The 22,425-nt window shown below is 50.2% G+C and overlaps 1 protein-coding gene across 2 annotated transcripts in view; it reads right to left on the bottom strand.

Moving 5' to 3' along the window:
- LOC137615223 (transmembrane protein 267) overlaps positions 1–22,425 on the bottom strand; it is a 57,140-nt gene that overhangs the window by 21,506 nt on the left and 13,209 nt on the right. For both annotated transcript variants that reach the window (XM_068344903.1, XM_068344904.1), the window contains exon 2: positions 21,931–22,089. In XM_068344903.1, coding sequence (XP_068201004.1) covers positions 21,931–22,070 — 140 coding nt within the window. In that variant the 5' untranslated portion in view covers positions 22,071–22,089. The remainder of the gene's footprint in view (positions 1–21,930; positions 22,090–22,425) is intronic.

The raw sequence follows: 22,425 nt of genomic DNA, 5'->3' as shown, positions 1-22,425 counted from the left end.
GAAAGTCGGCGCACTCGCAAGACTGTTAGCGCGTGCGAAATATCGTCGGCGCGCGGAAGACTGTTGGCACGCGCGCACGGAAGACTATTGGCGAGCGCGCAAAACTATTGATGTGCGGCAGAAAATCATTGGTGCACGAGGGAGACCATTGTCGCCCGCACGCGGAAGAAAGTCCGCACGCGGAAGAAAGTCCGCACACGCGCACGGGAGACCATCGGCGCCCATGCGCGGTAGATAGTCATTGCGCGCGCGAAAGGCTGTTGCCGCGCAAGCAAGAATATTAGCGCGCGCGGAAAATCATCGGCACGCAGGAGCCAATAGGTGCCCCCGCGCGTGGAAGATCGTCGACACGCGCGTGTGGAATACTGACGCGCGTGCGCTCAAGACTTTTGCCGTGCGTGCGTGCAAGACTTTTGCCGCGGGCGCGGAAAATAATCAGCGCGCGCGCGGGAGACCACTGGTGCCCGCTCGCGGAAGATCATCAGCACGCGCGCACGGGAGACAGTTGGCGCGCGAGCGAAGGTAGCGCTAGTAGGTTGGTAGGTCAGCTGGCAGGACGACCAGAGGCAGGACGATCAGGAACTGGGATATGCCCTTTGGAAGTGCGAGCATCCACTGATGGGGACCATAAAAAGGTCCGCGTTGGAGTCCAGGACCAAAGTCCAAAGGACTAGATTGCAGCGCAGGGTAGATCGGTAGGTCAGCTGGCAGGACGATCAGAAACTGGGATGTGCCCTTTGGAAGGGCGAGCATCCACCGATGGGGACCATAAAAAGGTCCGCGTTAGAGTCCAGGACCGAAGTCCAAAGGACTACGTTGCAGCGCAAGGTTGCGCTAGTAGATCGGTAGGTCCTGGTAGGTCTGCTGTGCTGGTAGGTCTGCTTGATCCTCCGAAGAGGTGTCTCTATGAATGGCCTCTCTCGCAAACGAGAGAGGTGAGTACTTCGTAGAAGAGACTTGAAGACACCCATGATGACGCCCATGAGGGCCGGTGGATTAGCAAGCTGACCTTTAACAGTAGCGATCCTCCGAAGAGGAGTCTCTATGAGTGGCCTTTCTCGTGAACGAGAGAGGTAAACACTTCGTAGAAGAGACTAGAAGACGCCCATTGAGGGCCAGTGGATCAGCAAGCTGACCTTTAACAATAGCGATCCTCTGAAGAGGAGTCTCTATGAGTGGCCTCTCTCGCGAACGAGAGAGGTGAACACTTCGTAGAAGAGACTAGAAGATGCCCATTGAGGGCTGGTGGATCAGCAAGCTGACCTTTACCAGTAGCGATCCTACGAAGAGGAGTCTCTATGAGTGGCTTCTCTCGCGAACGAGAGAGGTAAGCACTTCGTAGAAGAGACTTGCCTAGACCGTGCTCTGCCCCTGAAGGAAGAGAAACTCAGCAAGGGGGGAGAGAAGTCTGGGCGAAGGTAGCAACAGCAGTCGGAGACGATGAATTTATTAAGATGTGGAAAGTTCTCCTTCTGAAGGGAGAAACAAACTTACACCAGGGCAGGAAACTTCCTTCGGAAGGGAAGTTGTCCAACCCCTAAAGGCAAACCTCCTTTAGCATTCTAAGATAATCTGAAGTGCTTGTCATGTTGTCACGGGAGTACTTCTAAGAGAAGGGATGACACCCATGATGACGTCCTCTGAGGAACGGTAGTGACAGCAGATTCCCCACACATGAACAGAACAGCTCTGCTTCATCGGCACTCTTAGTCGAACAAAGTAAAACTGCATAGTTAACTGGGAAAAAATAAAAGTAATTATTTAACAGAAATTCCCTAGGCAGGAACTCTGAAGAGGAACCCCAAGGGAACAACATAAAATTAAGTATTGCGCCCTTCCTTCCCCAGTCAACATCCACGGGAGAAGGGGGAAGCGGAGTAACTGTAATAAAAATGACAAATTCGGAGATAATTTGTATTTTTCCTAACCATACAAACCTTAGCTACTTACATTGGGTTTACTTTCGGCGTAGCTGAAATGACGAGCCAATAGTTTTTAACGAGGGTTAACTACCCCCGCGCTAGTTAGCGGGGGTAGGGGAAGGGGTAGCTTGCTACCCCTTCCCCCCCCACACACCGGTGATTTGCTTCACTTCACTTAGAGGTAGGACTTGACTTGGGGGACAGGGCTGGCGGGCAAATATGTGTAAATAGCTAAGGTTTGTATGGTTAGGAAAAATACAAATTATCTCCGAATTTGTCATTTGTTCCGTAACCGAAATACAAACCACGCTATTTAGATTGGGTGATTTACCCCTTAGGAAGGGCGGAAAGTCCCCAGCCTTACTGACTTTGGCTTTTACCTGGGGGCTCCACCTACCAGTGAGTAGCACTTGAGAAAAGGAGCCCCTGCACCTAACAAGTTCCTTGCTTCGCGAGGAACGTGTGGCCTACATAAGTTGTGTGTGGAGGAAAGAGCGTGACTCGTCCTATGAAGTTGACCTTGAGACCTTTAGATAGGAATCCAGGATAGGACGTTCCCAATACCACCTCGTCAGGGTATGGGGGACACGACAGTATTAAACTTAATACTAGGAGCACAAGGAAGCATGGGTTACCTGCAGAGGTTGAGGTCAGCTATGCGGAGACCAGGATGCTGCTTCCCCAAGAGAGGGGAGGATGAAGAAAGAAGTAAGGGTCAGACATACTCTTTCATTCATGCAGACTAAAACCGGGTAACAACGCCCTCAACCTCTGCTACTTGTCCATAAAGGAGCCTGAGGTTAGACCAGCTGTTGTGCAGCCACCACAGGGCCGATAGAAAAGGTATCGAGGCTCCTGTGGGTCACGTCCTGCAGGTAATGGGCTGTGAAGGTCGTCTGACGCTTCCAGACCGCAGCTTGAAGCCCCTGCATCACAGATAGGTTTCTCTTGAAGGCCAGGGACATAGCAATGCCCCTGACATCGTGTGCCCTAGGGCGACGTGACGGAGGAGGGTCTGGATTCAAGGCGTGATGGATGACCCTTCGAATCCAAGCCGAGATGGTATTCTTGGTGACCCTCCTCTTCGTCCTGCCTGTGCTAACAAACAACGCTCGCACTTGAGGACGAACTGCAGCTGTTCTCTTCAAGTAATACCTCAGACTTCTCACTGGACATAGTAGCAGCTGGTCTGGGTCGCTTGTTACAGAACGGAGACTCGCGATCCTAAAAGAGTCGAATCGTGGATCCGGCACTCCAGGATTCTGAGTCTTGGCAACAAATTCAGGGACGAACCTGAACGTTACCTCCCCCCATCCCCTTGAATGGGCGATGTCGTACAATAGACCATGAAGTTCACTAACTCGCTTGGCCGAGGCCAAAGCGAGCAGGAAAGCCGTCTTCCAAGACAGGTGGCGATCAGAGGCCTGGCGTAATGGTTCGAAGGGAGGTCTCTTAAGAGCCCTGAGAACCCGAACCACGTTCCAAGGAGGAGGTCTCACTTCCAACTGAGGGCAGGTAAGCTCATAGCTACGTATGAGTAGAGAGAGTTCCAGCGAGGAAGAAATGTCCACTCCTTTCAGCCTAAAAGCCAAGCTTAAGGCTGAGCGATAGCCTTTCACCGCTGAGACCGAAAGGCGCATTTCCTCCCGCAGATACACGAGGAACTCCGCTATTGCTGGAATAGTGGCATCAAGTGGAGAGGTACCCCTCCCACGACACCAACCACAGAAGACTCTCCACTTTGCCTGGTAGACTCCCTCAGAGGACTTTCGCAGGTGCCGAGACATTCTCTCCGCAACCTGTTGCGAAAAGCCCTTCTCCGTGAGGAGACGCTGGACAGTCTCCAGGCGTGAAGCCGAAGCGAGGCTATGGCCTTGTGAAAGATGTTGCAGTGTGGTTGTCTGAGTAGCTCGTGTCGTGGAGAAAGTTCTCTCGGGAGCTCCGTCAGGAGCTGCAGAAGGTTCGGGAACCATTCCACGTGATGCCATAGCGGAGCTATCAGAGTCATCGAACAGTTGACCGATAGTCTGGTCCTGTTGAGCACTCTTCTCATTAGACAGAACGGTGGGAAGGTGTACACGTCGATGTTGTCCCACCGTTGTTGGAAAGCATCTTGCCAGAGTGCCTTGGGGTCTGGGACTGGGGAGCAGTACAGGGGCAGCTTGGAGTTCAAGGCTGTCGCGAACAGATCCACGGTCGGGGAACCCCACAAAGTCAGGACTTTGTTGGCTATCTGAGGATCCAAAGACCACTCGGTACTCACTATCTGCGAAGCCCTGCTCAGACTGTCGGCGAGCACATTCCTCTTGCCAGGAATAAAGCAAGCTGATAGTGTTATCGAGTGGACGTCGGTCCACCTCAGAATCTCTACTGCAAGATGGGATAGCTGCTGCGAAAAAGTACCTCCCTGCTTGTTGATATAAGCCACTACCGTAGTGTTGTCGTTCATCACCACCACGGAGTGACCCGCCAGGGTCCGCTGGAACTGTTGAAGAGCCAGAAAGACGGCCTTCATCTCTAGCAGGTTGATGTGTAGGTACTTTTCTGATTCTGACCAAAGGCCTGAGGTCCTCGGGTTCAGAATGTGCGCCCCCCACCCTTCTTTTGACACATCCGAAAACAGTGTCAACTCCGGGGGGAGGACGAGAAGATCTACTCCCTTTCGCAGGTTCTCGTCGGCCAGCCACCACCGAAGGTCCGCCTGTTCCGAAGGTCCTATCGGGACCTGCACGTCCAGGGAATCGGATCCTTGATTCCACCGGGACTTGAGCCGCCACTGCAGGGATCTCATTCTGAGACGGCCGTTTGGAACCAGACGAGCCAGGGAGGACAAGTGACCTAAGAGACGCAACCACGATTGGGCGGGAAGCTCTTCTCGCCTGAGGAAGGGTTCCGCCACCCTCCTCAGCCTTGCTATCCTGTCGTCTGATGGAAAGGCTTTGTGGAGATTGGTGTCTAACAACATGCCTAGATAAACCAGTCGTTGGGACGGCTGCAGAGAGGACTTCTCGAGATTTACCACGATCCCCAGATCCTGGCAAAGTCCCAGAAGCCTGTCTCGGTGTCGAAGAAGGGTCGACTCCGAATCTGCTAGGATCAGCCAGTCGTCCAGATAACGAAGGAGACGGATGCCATTCCTGTGCGCCCAAGATGAAATCAGGGTGAACACTCTGGTGAACACCTGAGGTGCTGTGGAGAGACCGAAGCACAGCACCTTGAACTGGTAGGTCTTGCTGTCTAGGCTGAATCTCAAGTACTTCCTGGAAGACGGATGGATTGGGATCTGGAAGTACGCGTCCTTTAGATCCAGTGTGCACATGAAGTCTTGTGGTCTCACTGCAAGTCTGACCGTGTCCGCTGTCTCCATGCTGAACGGAGTTTGCTTGACAAACTTGTTCAGAGCTGAGAGGTCGATGACAGGTCTCCAGCCTCCAGACGCCTTCTTTACAAGAAAGAGTCGACTGAAGAAGCCTGGGGAGCCGTCGACGACCTCCTGGAGAGCATCCTTCTTGAGCACGGTCTCGACTTCTGCCCGAAGGGCTAGCCCCTTTACCGATCCCAAGGCATAGGAGCTCAACGACACTGGATTCGCTGTCAGGGGAGGTAGAGATCTCGTGAATGGGACGCGATAGCCTTGGCCGATCACAGAGACCGTCCAAGCATCGGCCCCTTGTTGCTGCCACCTGTGCACGCAACTTTGAAGGCATCCCCCCACAGGTGGACACGCGGGGGGACTGCCACTCCTAGTGTTTGCGGCCGCGGTCGCTCCCTCTAGGAGTCTTGCCTCCCCTGGAGGACTTACCACCCCTCTTGACCTTGGCTGGAAAGGGCTGGGGCTTAGACACCACTTTCTTAGCTGCTGGTGCCTGCTTTGGTGTCTTGTGAGGCTGCTGCTGCAGTTGCTGCGGAGCTGGAGGCTTATAGGGCCGAGATGTAAGGGCCCTTTGGAGGAGGGAGTCCTGGCTCAACTGCCTCCACCTCTCAGCTGTGCGTTCCATGTCCTGTGGCTCGAACAGATTCCCCCCAAGGAGGGAAGCGTGCCTGAGCCTGCAGACATCCACGGCGGGGACCTTCAGGTGAATCTTCTCGGTCACCGCGTCACGTCGCTTCAACACAGAGTTGGCCCAAAGGTTAGTAACCTGATGTGCCAGGAACTCGATGGAGCGAGTGCCCGAGAGGAGGAAGGTCTCCAGGGCCTTCCTATTGGTCTCCTTAGACAGATCCTCGGAGCGCAATAGAATGCCCAGAGAACCTAGCCAGATATCCAGCCACGAAGTGGCCTGCATGGCGCACTTCGCGACCTTCTCATGGCTCAGGATCTCAGACGCCGAGAACGTCACCTGCCGGGCGGAGAGCTTCTCAAGGGGAACTCCCCTAGCGAGCTCTTCTACCGAATGATGGAAGGGAAGAGCGAGGCTAGACTCCCCCATGATCTCGAAGTACCTCCTCTGCTGGAGACGAGGAGGTGGGAGGAGTTTGTTCCCGGCAGAGGAACGACTGGAGGAGGCGAGACCCGCGAGTTGAGCATTGGCCCTGGCTCTGGCACTATTTAGCCCCTGGGACCAGGGCAAAGCCGCGCTGGCCTTGGGGGGCTTCTGAGTACCGTACACCTGATCCAGGACCGTGTCCTTGCCTTCCAGGGGGGCGATCACGGGATCCATGAACCCGTTGAGTTGCCTCATCAGGCTCAGGACTTGCAAGAAGGCGTGCTCCGACTCTTGCTGGTCTCCTCCCTGCGGACTGGCAGCTAAGTCTCCCGTCCCCGGAATCTCTTCCTGGGGAGATGCGTGGACGTTCTCCCGGGGTGCAGCTGGAACCTGACGAATTCGCATAGAAGACTTCGGAACTGTCTTGGAGTCTTTAGGTTCCCTCCTGGGCGGGATACACGACCCCAACAAAGGCCTGGAAGGTGCCTTCCACACGAGATGATTCCCCTTCCACACGAGATGATTCCCCTTCATGAGGAGACGACTCCCCCCTTGGTTCCGAGGGGGAGACCGCTACCTCACTGGATTCTCCTGAGGACGGAAAAGCCTCTTCTTCAGGAGAAGGAGAAAGCGCCTGCGAAGGGGATGGAGCCTTCCTAACGGACCTCTTAGGAACCAGCTTCTCCCTGGGAGAAGTCACCACGAAGTCCACTCCTCTCCTTCTCTTCAGTGGGGGCGAGGCCGACAATGGTTTGTGTCCTTGATCGGCGAGTGCCAGCTTCAAAGCCTTCACTAACGCCCGCATCAGAGGACCAAACCAGGACTGCTGAGTCACGGACACAGAGTCCGAAATTCCCGCTGGAGGGAAGGGGATCGGGCGATCCTTCGGAGTGGACACCACTGGACCTGCCTGTGAAGAAAAAGGGGAAGAAAGTTGTTCTGACCTCTCTGATGGGTCTTCCCTATCCTGACACAGAGACCTGCGCTTAGGCGGGGGCGATCCTGATTGCGGTCTGGCGACACGCGTCCCTGCTGCTGTCGCGAGCTGCGGAACCCGACGCGAACGGGGGTCGCGCTGATGCTCGTGCGTAGGCGACATTAAGGAGTCGTGCGCGAGAGGCTGTTGAAGCGCGGGTGCGCAAACACGCGGAGACAATCGAGCGCGGGAGCGATCGCGCGGGCGTGTAGGCGAGTGAACGCGTGAGCGAGTAAGCACGTGAGCGCGAGGGCGAGCTGGCGAGTGAGCGCGTTGGCGCGTCGGCGAGGGAACGCGTTGGCGTGCAGGCGAACGAGATCGCTCCAACGACTGCTATTGATGGTGTCCAGGAGACCTGTAACGAGTGGGAGATCAATGGCAAGCAGGCGATCGATGGCGCGTTGGCGAGCGATGGCGCGTAGAACGCGCAGGCGAGCAACCGCGAGCGGTTGAGCTGGAAGAAGGAGACCCATGTCTCTCCAGATCCTCTGGGCGCCAACGCGTAGGAGAGCGCTTGCGCGCAGGCGAAAGATCACGCGGGCGGTCAGGAGATCGCCGATGTTCAGGAGATCGCTGACGCGCTGGGGATCGTTGACGCGCAGGAGATCGCTGACGCGCAGGCGAACGTTGACTGGTGATCGCTGGCGAGCAGAAGGGCGACGCGTGGAAGCTGCCGGCGCGTTGCGCAAAGGCGAACGTTCACGAACGGCCTCAGGAACAGGAGGAGCGTGGCCGCATTAGAACTACGCGCAGGCGACCGCGAGCATTGCTGTGCTGGAACAGGGTGGCGAACAGGATCGCGAGGGCGAGGAGAAGAGGAGTCCTTGTCCAAGACCTGAACCGAAGTTCCAGGTCGCGCGGGCGAACGTGGGCGCACAGGGCGTGTGTCAGGAACTGGGAGCGCAGGTGCACTCTGACGAGCAGGAGATCTAGAACGCTCAGGAGACCAATGGCGCGCAGGGCGAACAACAGGAACAGCAGGATGTTCGGAGCACTCAGGAGAGCGCTGGCGAGCAGTGGGGCGACGATCATCAGGAGAGCGCTGACAAACAAGAGAGCGATGGCAATCAGGGGAACGCTGACGAGCAGGAGAGCGCCTGTGCGCTAACACTGCAGAAGGGCGAGCAGGGGAACCCTGACGCGCAAGGGAAGCCCCCACACCGTGGGAGGCAACCCTTTGCCCCGAAGGGACCGTTGCCCGTCGGATGACGAGGTCAGACTGCTGTCCATCTGCACCAGGGGCAGAAGGTCTGGAAGGCGTTGGAGATCGATCCCCAAGGGTCTAAGGAGACAGGAGCTGCCGGCTGCTTACGGCGAGGAGAGTCCCCCTCGGAGGAAGGAGGAGAAGATTCAAAAAGGCGCCTCTTAGCACCCTTATAAGGAGACGGGATGCCCTTACAACGCAGCGGACGGTGAGCCTTACGGCGAAGGCGGCCACGAGGAGGGTCATCAGGATCATCCGTCCTCTGAAGGGGAGTCTCAGTCAATGCGCTCCCCCGAGAGGGAGGCTTGGCAGCAGAAGAGCCCGTGGGACACCCCTCCCCCTTCGAAGGATGTACAGAAGGGGGAGGAGAGCCTTCAGCAACGTCATCCTCATCAGGAACCGCAGAGGTTTGCCCCGACCCGACGGAAGCCTCTGTCACCACGACGTCGACGATAGACAGAGGATCTACCTCTGCTATCACCGGCGACTGCTTAACCGCGGCCCCCAACTGGACAAGATCAATCAGGGCTTCCTTGGAGGGCAGGCCCTTCAGCCCCAAGGAAGCCCAAAGCTGAAAGAGATCATCATGAGACAACGAATCATTATCAATAACCTCCCCCGGGGGAGGCGGGGGAGGCGGGGGAGGCGGGGGAGCCGCCCCGCTATGGGAGGCGACGCCCTCTCCCCCAACCCAAGGTCGGGAAACAGAACTAGGGCCTGCGCTTCCACTCGGCGGTCTCTCCTTAGGAGCCGGACGAGGGGGAGCTTCGGAGGAGGTTTGGGCGACGAAAGAGGAGTCCCCAGAACCCTCCTCCTTCAAGGCAACCCCAGAAGGAGAACGGTCTCTCTTGGACTTCTTACGCCGGCGGCCAAACTTCTCCCACTGGGAGGCAGACCACTCCCTGCACTCACTACAATTATTTTCTCTGTCACACCGTCGGCCTCGACACTGCGGGCAAAGGTGTGAGGATCCGTATCCACCGCAGACATGAAAGTACCGCAAGGGCGACCGGCAATACCAGGGCACTTGCGCATGATGGATATCCAAGGGTGAGGCCAACTTCAAATGCACACAAGCTGAGGAAAAGCAAAAAAGATTAAGGCTGTCAAACGAGGACGATGGACAGATACGTCTGTTCATCGCCGGAGCCAAAAGTGAAGTGAAGCAAATCACCGGTGTGTGGGGGGGAGGGGTAGCAAGCTACCCCTTCCCCTACCCTCGCTAACTAGCGCGGGGGTAGTTAACCCTCATTAAAAACTATTGGCTCGTCATTTCAGCTACGCCGAAAGTAAACCCAATGTAAATAGCGTGGTTTGTATTTCGGTTACGGAACAAACAGAATTACAATTATTTAAATCAGCTAAGAATATTCAATAGTGAGAACCACTGATCCTCCGAAGGAAAGTGTTCCCCATGGATAAAAGCTAAAAAGTTAAAATACAATTATATTTTCACTAAAAATAATTCAGACAAACAATCGGAAGAGCAACCTAACCCGCGCACGGGAAAGGAGCTTCCCCAATAGTACACTGTTGTTGTAAAGGTGAACGACCTCGAGAAGAGAAAAACCGTAGTCAATCTTTGAGAGGCCACATTCCCTTCGCTCAGAAATCCATGTTTCCCGTAGGAAAAGGGAAAAGGTGAAGACAATAGTTGAATGAAGAGGGTCCAGGCGATGACAATTGCCCTGCGGTGGCCGAGTTAACGGTTATATGCCGACGGGAAGAGCGATGGACCAGAGAGGGAGAGGTCGTTCCCCACGAAGTGGAACTGTGCTGGCCTTGCTAAGGTACGCAAGTGTCGTTGTTGTATATATATCACACACACAGCACAAATACTGAAAAGGAAACTTATCACATTTCTATACACATATATATACATAAACATTAAGAATGTTTTCATATATATACAAGTATAAGAAAAAGCAAGTTAAAAGACAAAAATCAATGGCAGTCCAGAATAGGCAAGGAGGGAGAGAGGAAACAACCACTCTCGATCCGAGCCAAAAGTAAGGTGACTACAGTGAACCCTCGCTACTTCGCGGTTCGATCATCGCGGATTCACCACTTCGCGGATTTTTTTCATAACGCATGTATATAAATATATCGCGGATTTTCCGGAAATTTCGAAAATACCGCGATGTGACCAATGGTGCGAGATAGGAGAAAGTAAGGAAAATTGAATCATGATTGATTTTCAATATAAATGAAACTTTGAGGAGCAACAAAGATATCATTTGTTAGAGATATAGAGAGAGGTAAGGAATGGGAGGTAGTGAAAAGTAGCCCACAGAGAGAGAGAGAGAGAGAGAGAGAGAGAGAGAGAGAGAGAGAGAGAGAGAGAGAGAGAGAGAGAGAGAGAGAGAGAGAGAGAGAGAGAGAGTGTGTGTGTGTTGTTTTAAATGTAATAAACAAAAAAATTTTATAGGTTATAACACATTGGTGCTTATGTAATATCAACTGTATACTGTAGACGGTTTGAATAAGTTAAGAAATGGTATAAACGATACTTTGTTAGTGTATTCGTACACTCTCAAGAGCGGCAGCTATACGTCAGCTGATCTAATCACAGCCAAAAGTAAAACAAAAAGAAGTCAACAATACTCGATTTTTAAAACACACCCGAAATTTAAAAACAAAAGTACATGCTTTCCTAATGTGCAATTAACTATTTAAAGAGTAGTAATTTTCTAGAATAAAATGATGTTTCCCAAAAAATGTTATTTTCCTTAGTAAAATAAATTTTTGAATATACTTACCCGATGATCATATAGCTGTCAGCTCTGCTGCCCGACAGAAAAACCTACGGGCGGAATACGCCAGCGATCACTATACAGGTGGGGGTGTACATCAACAGCGCCATCTGTCAAGTAGGTACTCAAGTACTCGATGTCAACAAAGAACCAATTTTCTCCTCTGTCCACTGGGTCTCTATTGGGGAGGACGGGTGGGTCCTTTAATTTATGATCATCGGGTAAGTATATTCAAAAATTTATTTTACTAAGGAAAATAACATTTTTCAATATTAAACTTACCCGATGATCATATAGCTGATTCACACCCAGGGGGGTGGGTAGAGACCAGCATTACATGTTGACATTATTATGAGCTAAGTATTCCGTATTTCATTTTAGCAGTTATTCAAAATAACAAACATAAAATAAATAAGTACCTGGTAAGGAAGTCGACTTGAACAATTACTCTGCCTTTTTAAGTACGTCTTCCTTACTGAGCCTCGCGATCCTCATAGGATGCTGAGCGACTTCTAGGAGCTGAAGTATGAAGGGTTGCAACCCATACTAAAGGTCCTCATCAAAACCTCTAATCTAGGCGCTTCTCAAGAAATGACTTTGACCACCCGCCAAATCAAGTAGGATGCGAAAGGCTTCTTAGCCTTCCGGACAACCCAAAACAATAATAAAACATTTCAAGAGAAAGATTAAAAAGGTTATGGAATTAGGGAATTGTAGTGGTGGAGCCCTCACCACTACTGCACTCGTTGCTACGAATGGTCCCAGAGTGTAGCAGTTCTCGTAAAGAGACTGGACATTCTTAAGATAAAAGACGCGAACACTGATTTGCTTTTCCAATAGGTTGCGTCGAATATACTTTGCAGAGATCTATTTTGTTTAAAGGCCACGGAAGTTGCGACAGCTCTAACTTCGTGTGTCCTTACCTTCAGCAAAGCTTGGTCTTCCTCATTCAGATGGGAATGAGCTTCTCGTATTAACAGTCTGATAAAATAGGATAAAGAATTCTCTGACAAAGGCAAAGATGGATTCTTAACTGAACACCATAAAGCTTCAGACGGGCCTCGTAAAGGTTTTTAAATAGAACTTAAGAGCTCTTACAGGACATAATACTCTTTCTAGTTCATTTCAAACCATGCGATAAGTTTGGAATATCGAACGATATTGGTCAAGGCCGAGAAGGCAGCTCGTGTTTGGCTAGAAAACCAAGTTGTAGAACATGTAGCCGTTTCGGATGAGAATCCGATGTTCTTGCTGAAGGCATGAATCTCACTGACTCTTTTAGCTGTGGTTAAGCATATCAGGAAAAGAGTCTTAAAGGTGAGATCTTTCAGGGAGGCTGATTGAAGCGGTTCGAACCTGTCTGACATAAGGAATCTTAGTACCACGTCTAAATTCCAACCAGGTGTAACCAAACGACGCTCCTTCGTGGTCTCAAAAGACTTAAGGAGGTCTTGTAGATCTTTATTGTTGGAAAGATCTAAGCCTCTGTGACGGAAGACTGATGCCAACATGCTTCTGTAACCCTTGATAGTGGGAGCTGAAAGAGATCGTTCTTTCCTCAGATATAAGAGAAAGTCAGCTATTTGAGTTACAGAGGTACTGGTCGAGGATACGGATACTGACTTGCACCAGTTTCGGAAGATTTCCCACTTCGATTGGTAGATTCTAAGGGTGGATGTTCTCCTTGCTCTAGCAAACGCTCTGGTTGCCTTCTTTCGAAAAGCCTCTAGCTCTCGAGAGTCTTTCGATAATCTGAAGGCAGTCAGACGAAGAGCGTGGAGGCCTTGGTGTACCTTCTTTACGCGTGGCTGACGTAGAAGGTCCACCCTTAGGGGAAGTGTTCTGGGAACGTCTACTAGCCATCGAAGTACCTCGGTGAGTTATTCTCTCGCGGGCCAGAGGGAAGCAACTAGCGTCAACCTTGTCCCTTCGTGAGAGGCGAACTTCTGCAGTACCTTGTTGACAATCTTGAACGGAGGGAATGCATATAGATCTAGATGTGACCAATCTAGTAGAAAGGCATCTAGATGAACTACTGCTGGGTCCGGGATAGGTGAGCAAACTATTGGGAGCCTCTTGGTCATCGAGGTTGCGAAGAGATCTATGGTTGGCTGGCCCCAGGTGGCCCAAAGTCTCTTGCATACATCCTTGTGGAGGGTCCAATCTGTTGGAATTATTTGTCCCTTCCTACTGAGACAATCTGCTATGACATTCAAGTTGCCTTGGATGAACCTCGTTACTAGTGAAAAGTCTAGACCTGCTGACCAGGTGAGGAGGTCCCTTGCGATCTCGTACCATGTCAGAGAGTAGGTCCCTCCTTGCTTGGAGATGTACGTCAAAGCCGGGTGTTGTCCGAGTTCACCTCCACCACTTTGCCTTGAAGGAGAGACCTGAAGCTTTTCCAGGTCAGACGTACTGCCAGCAGCTTCTTGCAGTTGAAATGCATTGTCCTTTGACTCGAGTTCCATAATCCCGAGCATTCCCTACCGCCTAATGTCGCACCCCAGCCTACGTCCGATGCGTCCGAGAAGAGAACGTGGTTGGGAGTCTGAACAGTCAGGGGAAGACCCTTTCTAAGGTTGATAAAGTCCTTTCACCAAGTCAGACCAGACTTTATCTTACCGGAAACCGGGATCGAGACCGCTTCTAGCGTCTTGTCCTTTATCCAGTGAAAAGCTAGATGATACAGAAGAGGACGGAGGTGTAGTCTTCCAAGTGACACAAAAGAACCACGGATGACAGTGTCCTTACCAGACTCATCCACAGCCTGACAGGGCAGCGTTCCTTCTTCAGCATCTTCTGGATGGATAGCAGGGCTGGGGGTTGATCGTCTAGTTCAGCAACGTCCTCATCAGAGGGTTCCTTATCCGAAACTGATGAGGAAACGGCAACGGAGTGGGCAACGTCTGACTCGCTGAATCCGGTCGCACTGGTGGATGCGTGACGGAGCCGGACGTAATATCATGGTACTGCTGCACAGTCTGTGAACTGTCAACCATGGGGACGCGAGGAAGTACAGCGTCAACCCGAAACTGTCTAGACTGTCTGGGTTGTGCAGTCAACACCCTACCGGGTTGCTGAGGTTGACGCACTGCGTCACAACAAGTCACCTCTGCTGGTTGTTGAACGTCTTCCTAGTGACACACTTCAACAACCACCTCCGAGCGTCGCTTAACGTCAACGTGCGACTGGCAACCCACACTGGGTCGCATCGGTGGAGGAACCACCTCAACTGGCGGACGCGAGAAGGATACCTCAGTGTCAACAGGGCGCATAACCAACCGGTAGGAAGGTTGTTGGCTAGAAGGTTCTTCTCCGTAAAAAGTCCTCTATCAAGGACACAAGCTTGGACTGCATGTCTTGCAGCAAAGCCCATTAGGGTCTACGGGAGCAGGTGTGGCAACAGACGGGGTTAGCGACTGAAGCGGAACCATTTACCATCCCTGGAAGCCTTGTTATGCTTTAATTAAAGTCCATAGGAGGCTAAGCAGCTTAAGGCTCCTCTCCAAATGACCGAGTCCTCAAAGGAAAATCAGTAGGAGGGAGAACAGCACTTTCTCATCTACAGGAACCTTGTCCGAGAAAAGCTAGGTTATCTCAGTGAGGGTCTCACTGGTGCATAAGCAGCAGACCAGAAGGCAACGTTATGTAACTGCTTGACAGTCTGTGAACTGTCAAAAACTGAACTGTCAACCACAACAGGTGCGTGAGGACATGCAGCACTGGTGCATTAGTAGCAGACCAGAAGGCAACGTCATGTAACTGCCTGACAGTCTGTGAGCTGGCAACAACCAAAGCTGTGTGGTGAAGCCTCAACTCCTGACTGACTAGTCTGCTGCGGGCGAGTGGCGGTAACCACAGTGGGTTGCGGAGGCTGACGCACCATGTCAAAACACGGCAGCTTAACTCCACCCTCCTGTTGTTGTGGTAGCTCACGCACGGCAACGGAGTGCTCCGTGCGTCTGTGGGAGTCAGCATGCGGCTGGCAGGGTCGACTGCGCATGGGTGGAGGAGCTCTCACAGCCGGAGTGTGGGAGCAGGCAGCCTCAGCGTCTGCTGGGCGCACAACCGTGGAAGGTTGTAGGCTAACGGGTGCAGCGCCAACCTCTCCGCAGCCGGAGTGTGGGAGCAGGCAGCCTCAGCGTGAGCTGGGCGCACAACCGTGGCAGGTTGTAGGCTAACGGGTGCAGCGCCAACCTCTCCGCAGCCGGAGTGTGGGAGCAGGCAGCCTCAGCGTGAGCTGGGCGCACAACCGTGGCAGGTTGTAGGCTAACGGGAGCAGTGTCAACCTTCTCCGCACAAAACTCCTGCATAACCGCAGCTAACTGAGTCTGCATAGACTGCAGTAAAGACCACTTAGGGTCTACAAAAGCGGCAACGGACGGAGCTACTGTCCGTTGTGACTGAGGGTCTAAAACAGCGGGTGCGGCAACAGACGGAGTTACTGCCTGTTGCGGTACCGCTTTACCTCTCTTAGGAGGTGTGCAGTCATCGGAAGACTGCAGCGAGTCCGAACTGACCCAGTGGCTACACCTGGGCCGTTGGACTTGCGCGGAAGGGACCGACTTGCACTTAATAAGCTGCGAGACCTTGGTCCAAGGTTTCTTACGAGAAACCTCTTCCGCAGACGAGAAGTAAATGGGCTCTCTCGTCTTTGTGTGGGTGGGGCGATCTTGGGAAGATACGCCCGAAACCACGGAGGGAAACGTCTGTTCGTTGATCAAGGCCTGAGGAACCCATAAGTCGTTCGACATTACTTCTCCCCTGGGCTTGGGAGCTTGCAAGAGGTCCCGGACTAGGTGAACGACAGGCACGAACAGACGAACCCTCGGACGCAACACTGTAACACTTTGCGCATATCACTTTATCACTTTGATTTTCTGTTTTGCACTTATTTCACTGAAATCGAAACTTTTACTGATTTCTACCTGAAACACGCAATTCTATCCTTCATTAAAAGGTAGTGATTGCGAAAACAGTCGTATAATGCAACAGAAAACATATATTAAGATAAAGAATTCAGTGGCTGGGAAAAAGACTAAACACTAGTTCAAATAAACTACGTTTACAATCTCTCACCGCACATAGCCTGGGAACAAGAATAAAACCCTAGAAACGTTTTACCTTCTTCCCCTACAGCGACTAGGGAGGAGAGTAAAACGAGAACAACGTTACCCGCTTGAACGAAACGTTATTTTCTCCTCTCTCTCCCTCCGTCTCTATCTCTCTCTTTCTCTCTAGATATCGCACCTGAGAGAAGAGCCCAATTATATATCGTCAAAACATGATATATGCTAAAGGAAAAAACTGAAAGGTTTTCCAAATAAAAAGTTCCTTTAATTTAGAATTTAAACCATTAAAGCTAAGAAAGAATGAACGAAACGCTAGAATCGGTTTACTCTTACTGCAAAGTGAAACCGTGATACACTCTCTCTCTATCGTAACGATAGAGCGCATGTTGAACGTCCTGAACGTCAACAACTGCGTAGACTAAAAAACTAAACGTTAGTTCATCTTTGAAAAAAGTACGAGACTATCAAAGAAATTCTTTCATAAAACATTAAATTTAAAAAGTTATAAATTCTTTAAAGGTTAAATACGATATAACGGGCTCAACGTTGATTAACTTCGGTTCCAAGTTAGGACCGCCCATTATCAGGAAAGGTCGCATATAAACAAAACATAAAAAATTTATTTTTATATGTTTATAATAAAAGTAAAGTTAATCGAAGAGGCCTAATAAAGGCGGAGAGATATAAAATATAGATCTATAACGTGTTAAGCACAATTACTAAAAACCTAAACACACTTCCGTCTAAGGGAAGGGTCGGCCATTTAAAAGTGAAAGAGAGTCCATACTCTCTTTATCACCATAATTAAAACTATACAAAACGAGTTCAAGTTTTGAAATGAAGATAAAACCCCTGCACAGCGAAAGCTCAAAACTGGAATAGTGTACTTCACCAAATAGTTGTGAAAACAAATCCAGTTAGTAACGGCGTATTTAGTAGGTCTTGCCAGTGGCACGACAGAGAGAAAATTGGTTCTTTGTTGACATCGAGTACTTGAGTACCTACTTGACAGATGGCGCTGTTGATGTACACCCCCACCTGTATAGCGATCGCTGGCGTATTCCGCCCGTAGGTTTTTCTGTCGGGCAGCAGAGCTGACAGCTATATGATCATCGGGTAAGTTTAATATTGAAAAATAGTGGTTTGCTGATGAAATCGGATGCCGTATTTTTAGCAACGATTGAAATGGATGTAAACTCGGCATGATTTTTTCATTTCGTATTTAATTGACACTAAGAAAACTAATTTTATTTTCTTCATCTATATGTAAGTATTGTATAACACGAAAAGAGAGAGAGAGAGAGAGAGAGAGAGAGAGAGAGAGAGAATGAATCAGCTGTTGTAATTGAATGCCGTGTTTTTGTTTCGTGAGAATTTCATCGCCACGACTATAACAACAACATACTGTACTGAACTTTACAGTATTATACAGACTACTGTAATATGATAAAGTAAAATATTTGTAATAACCTATTTTATATGAGATGGGGCTATTTTTTGTTTAAAATTTACATTTACGTACGTAAAACAACTCTCTCTCTCTCTCTCTCTCTCTCTCTCTCTCTCTCTCTCTCTCTCTCTCTCTCTCTCTCGTAAATTGTTTTCCTGCTTTGCTACGTATGTATGATTTTATATAGATACGGTAAATAATATTTGTAAAATCATATTTTCTAAAAGCTTTTACTGTAATATCATTATTTATCACTTTCATCATGCGCGTTAAATGCCTTCGTTTGTTTACTGAGCGTACTTTATTACGCCGACGTTTCAGGCAGCGTCATAAAGAAAAACATTTCATTTGGAAGTCCTAAGAAAAATTAAGTAAAACATTGGTAATAACAAAATCAACATACTGTACTGAATAATCAATATAATCGATGCAAAAACTAACCTGCACTCAGATGTGTAAATGCATTTGTTTCTTCATTATGATCAGAGATAAACGTAAACAAAACATTGGTTGCCATTTTTTATCGTGCTTTTTGGCGTGTTTAGGAAACGCATGATATAAAATCGCCTTTAATATTTGTGCCTGTTTTAGTTTAGGGTACTGTAGTACATGCATTAAGTGTTCTGTACATTAAAGGGTAGTTTGTTAACAGTACTACGTACAAGGGAAGGTTTTAAAAGTCTGAATATACATGTTAAATAAATAGGTAAATATGGTGTCACTACTTCTCGGATTTTCACCTATCGCGGTCGGGTCTGGAACCTATCTACCGTGATAAACGAGGGCTCACTGTAAATCACAGGTGTGTGAACGGGAGTGGTAGCAATCTAACCCCCCCTACCCCTGCTAACTAGCGGTGTGGGTAGTTAACCCTCGCTAAATTTTAATGGCACATCATTTTAGCTCTGCCGAAAGTATAAACCCTAATAAATAGCGTGGTTTGCATTCCAGTTACGGAACAAAGGGCAATTCCTGTTGATGTGTCGGACAAGACCTCCCTATGCCTCTCATACCAAGGCGGGGAGAGCTCTGTCCTAGGACTTAGGAATCGTAAATAAGTCCTTGGGTTGCCTGCACTGTCGTAGGAGTTCCTCCATCAGAGTACGCCTTGTGGCTTCCTCTGCCCTATGAGGGTGATGGTCCTTTATAGGAGGGAGAACTATATTATACACCACTGGAGAGAGAGACTCCCTAGGCACCACCTTGATCGGAGTGAGGGGGAAGAAGGTTGTGAAGGAGATTGACCTGTCCTCTTTGGGAGGAGACAGTCTGATCCTCTTCCTCTTACCCTAAGTCGGGCCTGAGGAACTCTGAACTGTAGGGGACTCCCTTGGGGTTCTGGAACGCTCTCTTCCCATGTCCTCTTACGAGGGGAGATGGACTTCTCCTTTTGAGGGGGATCTGCTGGAGCAGAGTCCTCCGAACTCCTCCTGGGATCAGCAGGAGGAGAGGGACCAAGGAAAGCATTCAACAACGGACTCCTTAGTGTGCCGCCCACAGATTGGGAACGAGAATGATCCCCGGCCTGGCCTTCCGCCTTATGTTAAATAATGCGCTCAGCCATGGGGGGTCACAAGCTCTCGATGTACTGGGAGGGGGGGTCGTTTGGGTGGCATGCAGCCCTGGGCTTAGGGACCTGTGAAGATTTCTTAGCCACCTTTCCTGCAAGCAGGATTGGCACTGGCCTTACCTTAGTGGGATGTTCTTGGCATTTGAACCTCTGAGCATCTGGGTTCTCTGGCACTTCTACTCTTCTACCCTGTTGGGGCAAAAGATGGGTGGTAGAGTGACGAGGAAGCAAGAGCTGTCTTAGGGCAGGTGGAGGCCCACACAACTGGCGAGAATGATGGGAGTCTCACCTTGCAAGGAGGTTTCCCTGGAAGAAGATACTTTCCGCAGCCAAAAAGGGAGATGGAATCTCATCAGGTAGGTGACGGGGCAGGACTCGCGGAGGTGAAAAACCACGATCCGCTGCTTCGTCACACGACGCTAGTCTGCTGAGCGATGTAGCATGGAGCCGAGTAGGGGCAGGATGACCAAACCCGGGGAGGAGGGGGGTTCAACCGGGAAAGCTCCCAGTCACAAGAACTCTGGGGTTTGGCACGACGAGAACCCAAGGGTTCTACATCACAAAAACTCGACGGATGATCAAAACTATCGAGAATTGAGAAGCACGAGTCCACAGGGTTTGCGCGACGAGGACCAGAAGGTCCATGAGGGTTATGAGAGCCCGGGGGCTCAGCGTAACACCAATCACAAGAGCCCCTAGGTTTAACGTGATGAGGAGGGTCACGCGAGCCCAAAAGCTCAGCGTGACGAGAGTCTGGAAACTCAGCGTAACCAGTGTTGCGAGAGCCCAAAGGCTCAGCCCAACAGGAGACCAAAGACTCTGGGTTACAAGAGCACAAGAACCTTAAGGCTCAGCATAACTAGGGTGTGAGAGCCCGAAGGCTCAACGCAACGGGAACCCGAGGTTAACGGGCCATGAAACTCGAAGGCTCAGCGTGACGGAAGGTACGAGAGCTTGAGGGCTCAACGAAACCAGGTTGCAAGAGCCCGAAGGCTCAGCGCAACAGGAGCCCAAAGGTTCCGGTCCACGATAACCAGAAGGGTCAATGTGACGGGAGCCTGCTGAAGGCTTGGGGTCACGAGAGCCCAAAGGCTCAGCATGACGAGGACCGGAAGGAAGGTCCCAGGCTACTAGAGCCCGAGGGCTCGATGTCTCGCAAGCCCGAAGACTTTACAAAACCGTCATGAGACCCAGAAAGGACATCGTGACCTGAACCCTAGGATTTGAAGAGACGTCTCCTTACCACTGGGAGAGGAACTCGTCCGGGATGACGAGGGGTCAGGAACTTCTCCACCCAACGAACCTCCGGAGGGGAACATCTAGCAGAAACCACCTGAGGGGGCGATTGTTTAAGCTCAAGAAGCTTGGAAGCTATCTCTCCCGAAGGAGAGGTTTGTTCTCCGAAGAACATCGCCTAGGACTCAGCGTGAGGAGACCACTCACGAGCGGTCCCTCCTCGCGAGCAAGAGTTTTTCCCCTGGAGGGGAAACATGCCTCTGACATTGTTTCTCCATTACCCCTGGTAGAGTAGTAACGTCTTTGGTGTCTATCGCAGGTAACCAAAAGTCCAATCGACGGGCAGCATTGCCTGCGCTCACAAGGGAAGGATCATCCTCCAAGGAGGAAGAAGAGAGCCTCCACTTCACCCCCAACTGAAGGAGCCCAAAGAGAATGTCCTTAGAAAGGGGATCATCATTGCCCAGTAATGGCCAAAAAGACAAGACAAAAGGTCAGAGATTGAGCAGGCGCTCCTCAGAGGAAGGGGCGGGGCCGATTCGCTGAGGGAGTCAGTACCATCCCTTGACCTAAGAGGTTGACGTGGAGTAACCAGGGCTTTGCTGCTACTCGGCCGTTCCCTAGAGAGGACCGACGGAGGAGCAGCTTTGGGAAGAAATTGGGGGTTGAAGACGATAACCACGATTTCTTTGACTTCGAGGATGACCCCAAAGGTGAAGAATTGCGCTTAGCCTTCTTCTTACGCAGCCCAAATCTCTCCCACTGGGAGACAGACCACCTCCTACATTCACAACAGGTGTCGTCCCATGAATATTGGCGGACCCGGCAAGCCGGACACAGCAGGTGGGGGTCTGTCTCCCATCAGACATGAAGGTGCCGCAAGAGTGGTCTTCGGGACCTGAACAAGTACGCCTGGAATTCAAGCAGAAAACCAAGTACACCTGAAAAGAAAAAGCATTAAGGATTAACAATGGCAAGTCTAAACTGGGAAAGAGCAGCAGTATTACCCTCCTCTACTGAGCCAGAAAGAGAAGTGGTTGCTCAGCCCAGGTGTGTGAGTGAGCGGGGTAGCCAGCTACCCACACCCTCCACCTGCTAGCTAGCAGTTAGGGTGGTTATCCCTCACTACAATTATCATGGTTCGTCTCTCAGCTTCGCCAAGAGGATTTCCCTATAAATAGCATAGGGTTTGTATTTGTGTCAGAACAAAATGATTTTCTAACTTATGGTAGTGCATATCATCACACTGAAAAATTCAAGGCAGTATTGTACATCCAGTACAATTTACTGTCCTTTGCAATGTAGACTTCTGAAACTTACTTTGGTGGTAAGGTTGCTACGAAATCTGCTACAAGTTTGTCTCCAAGCAATGTCACTGATAAAAGGACACAGCACAACAATGCTATCTCCGGTTTATTTTCCTTTACTATGTTCTGCATATTTTTAGGAATTTTATACATCCTTCATATCACCTGCAAACTATAAAAATTGTTGTTGTAAGAAAGTAATGACATTTATACTTACAACAAACGGTCTATACATCATATTACACTGCCCTTAAAAGTAAGACATAGAGGATAATAAATATAATTAAATTTCAAAACTAATCCATAAGTTTATATTTGCCTATCATTACAGTCAGTAACTCCTTGGACATACAAAAGGAACATTTTTCTATGCAGGATTTCCTCTGTTTTGTAATCTATAACCATATTTCAATATCCTAATCTAACAAAGTTAAAATCAATCACAAATATCTAAAGTAATATGTATTTTTCATAATTACATAAATCTGAGTTCTTTAATAGATTTATA

Source organism: Palaemon carinicauda, chromosome 21 (assembly GCF_036898095.1).
Source record: "Palaemon carinicauda isolate YSFRI2023 chromosome 21, ASM3689809v2, whole genome shotgun sequence".
Taxonomy (NCBI): Eukaryota; Metazoa; Arthropoda; class Malacostraca; order Decapoda; family Palaemonidae; genus Palaemon; species Palaemon carinicauda.
This window is presented reverse-complemented; position numbering and strand designations above follow the sequence as displayed.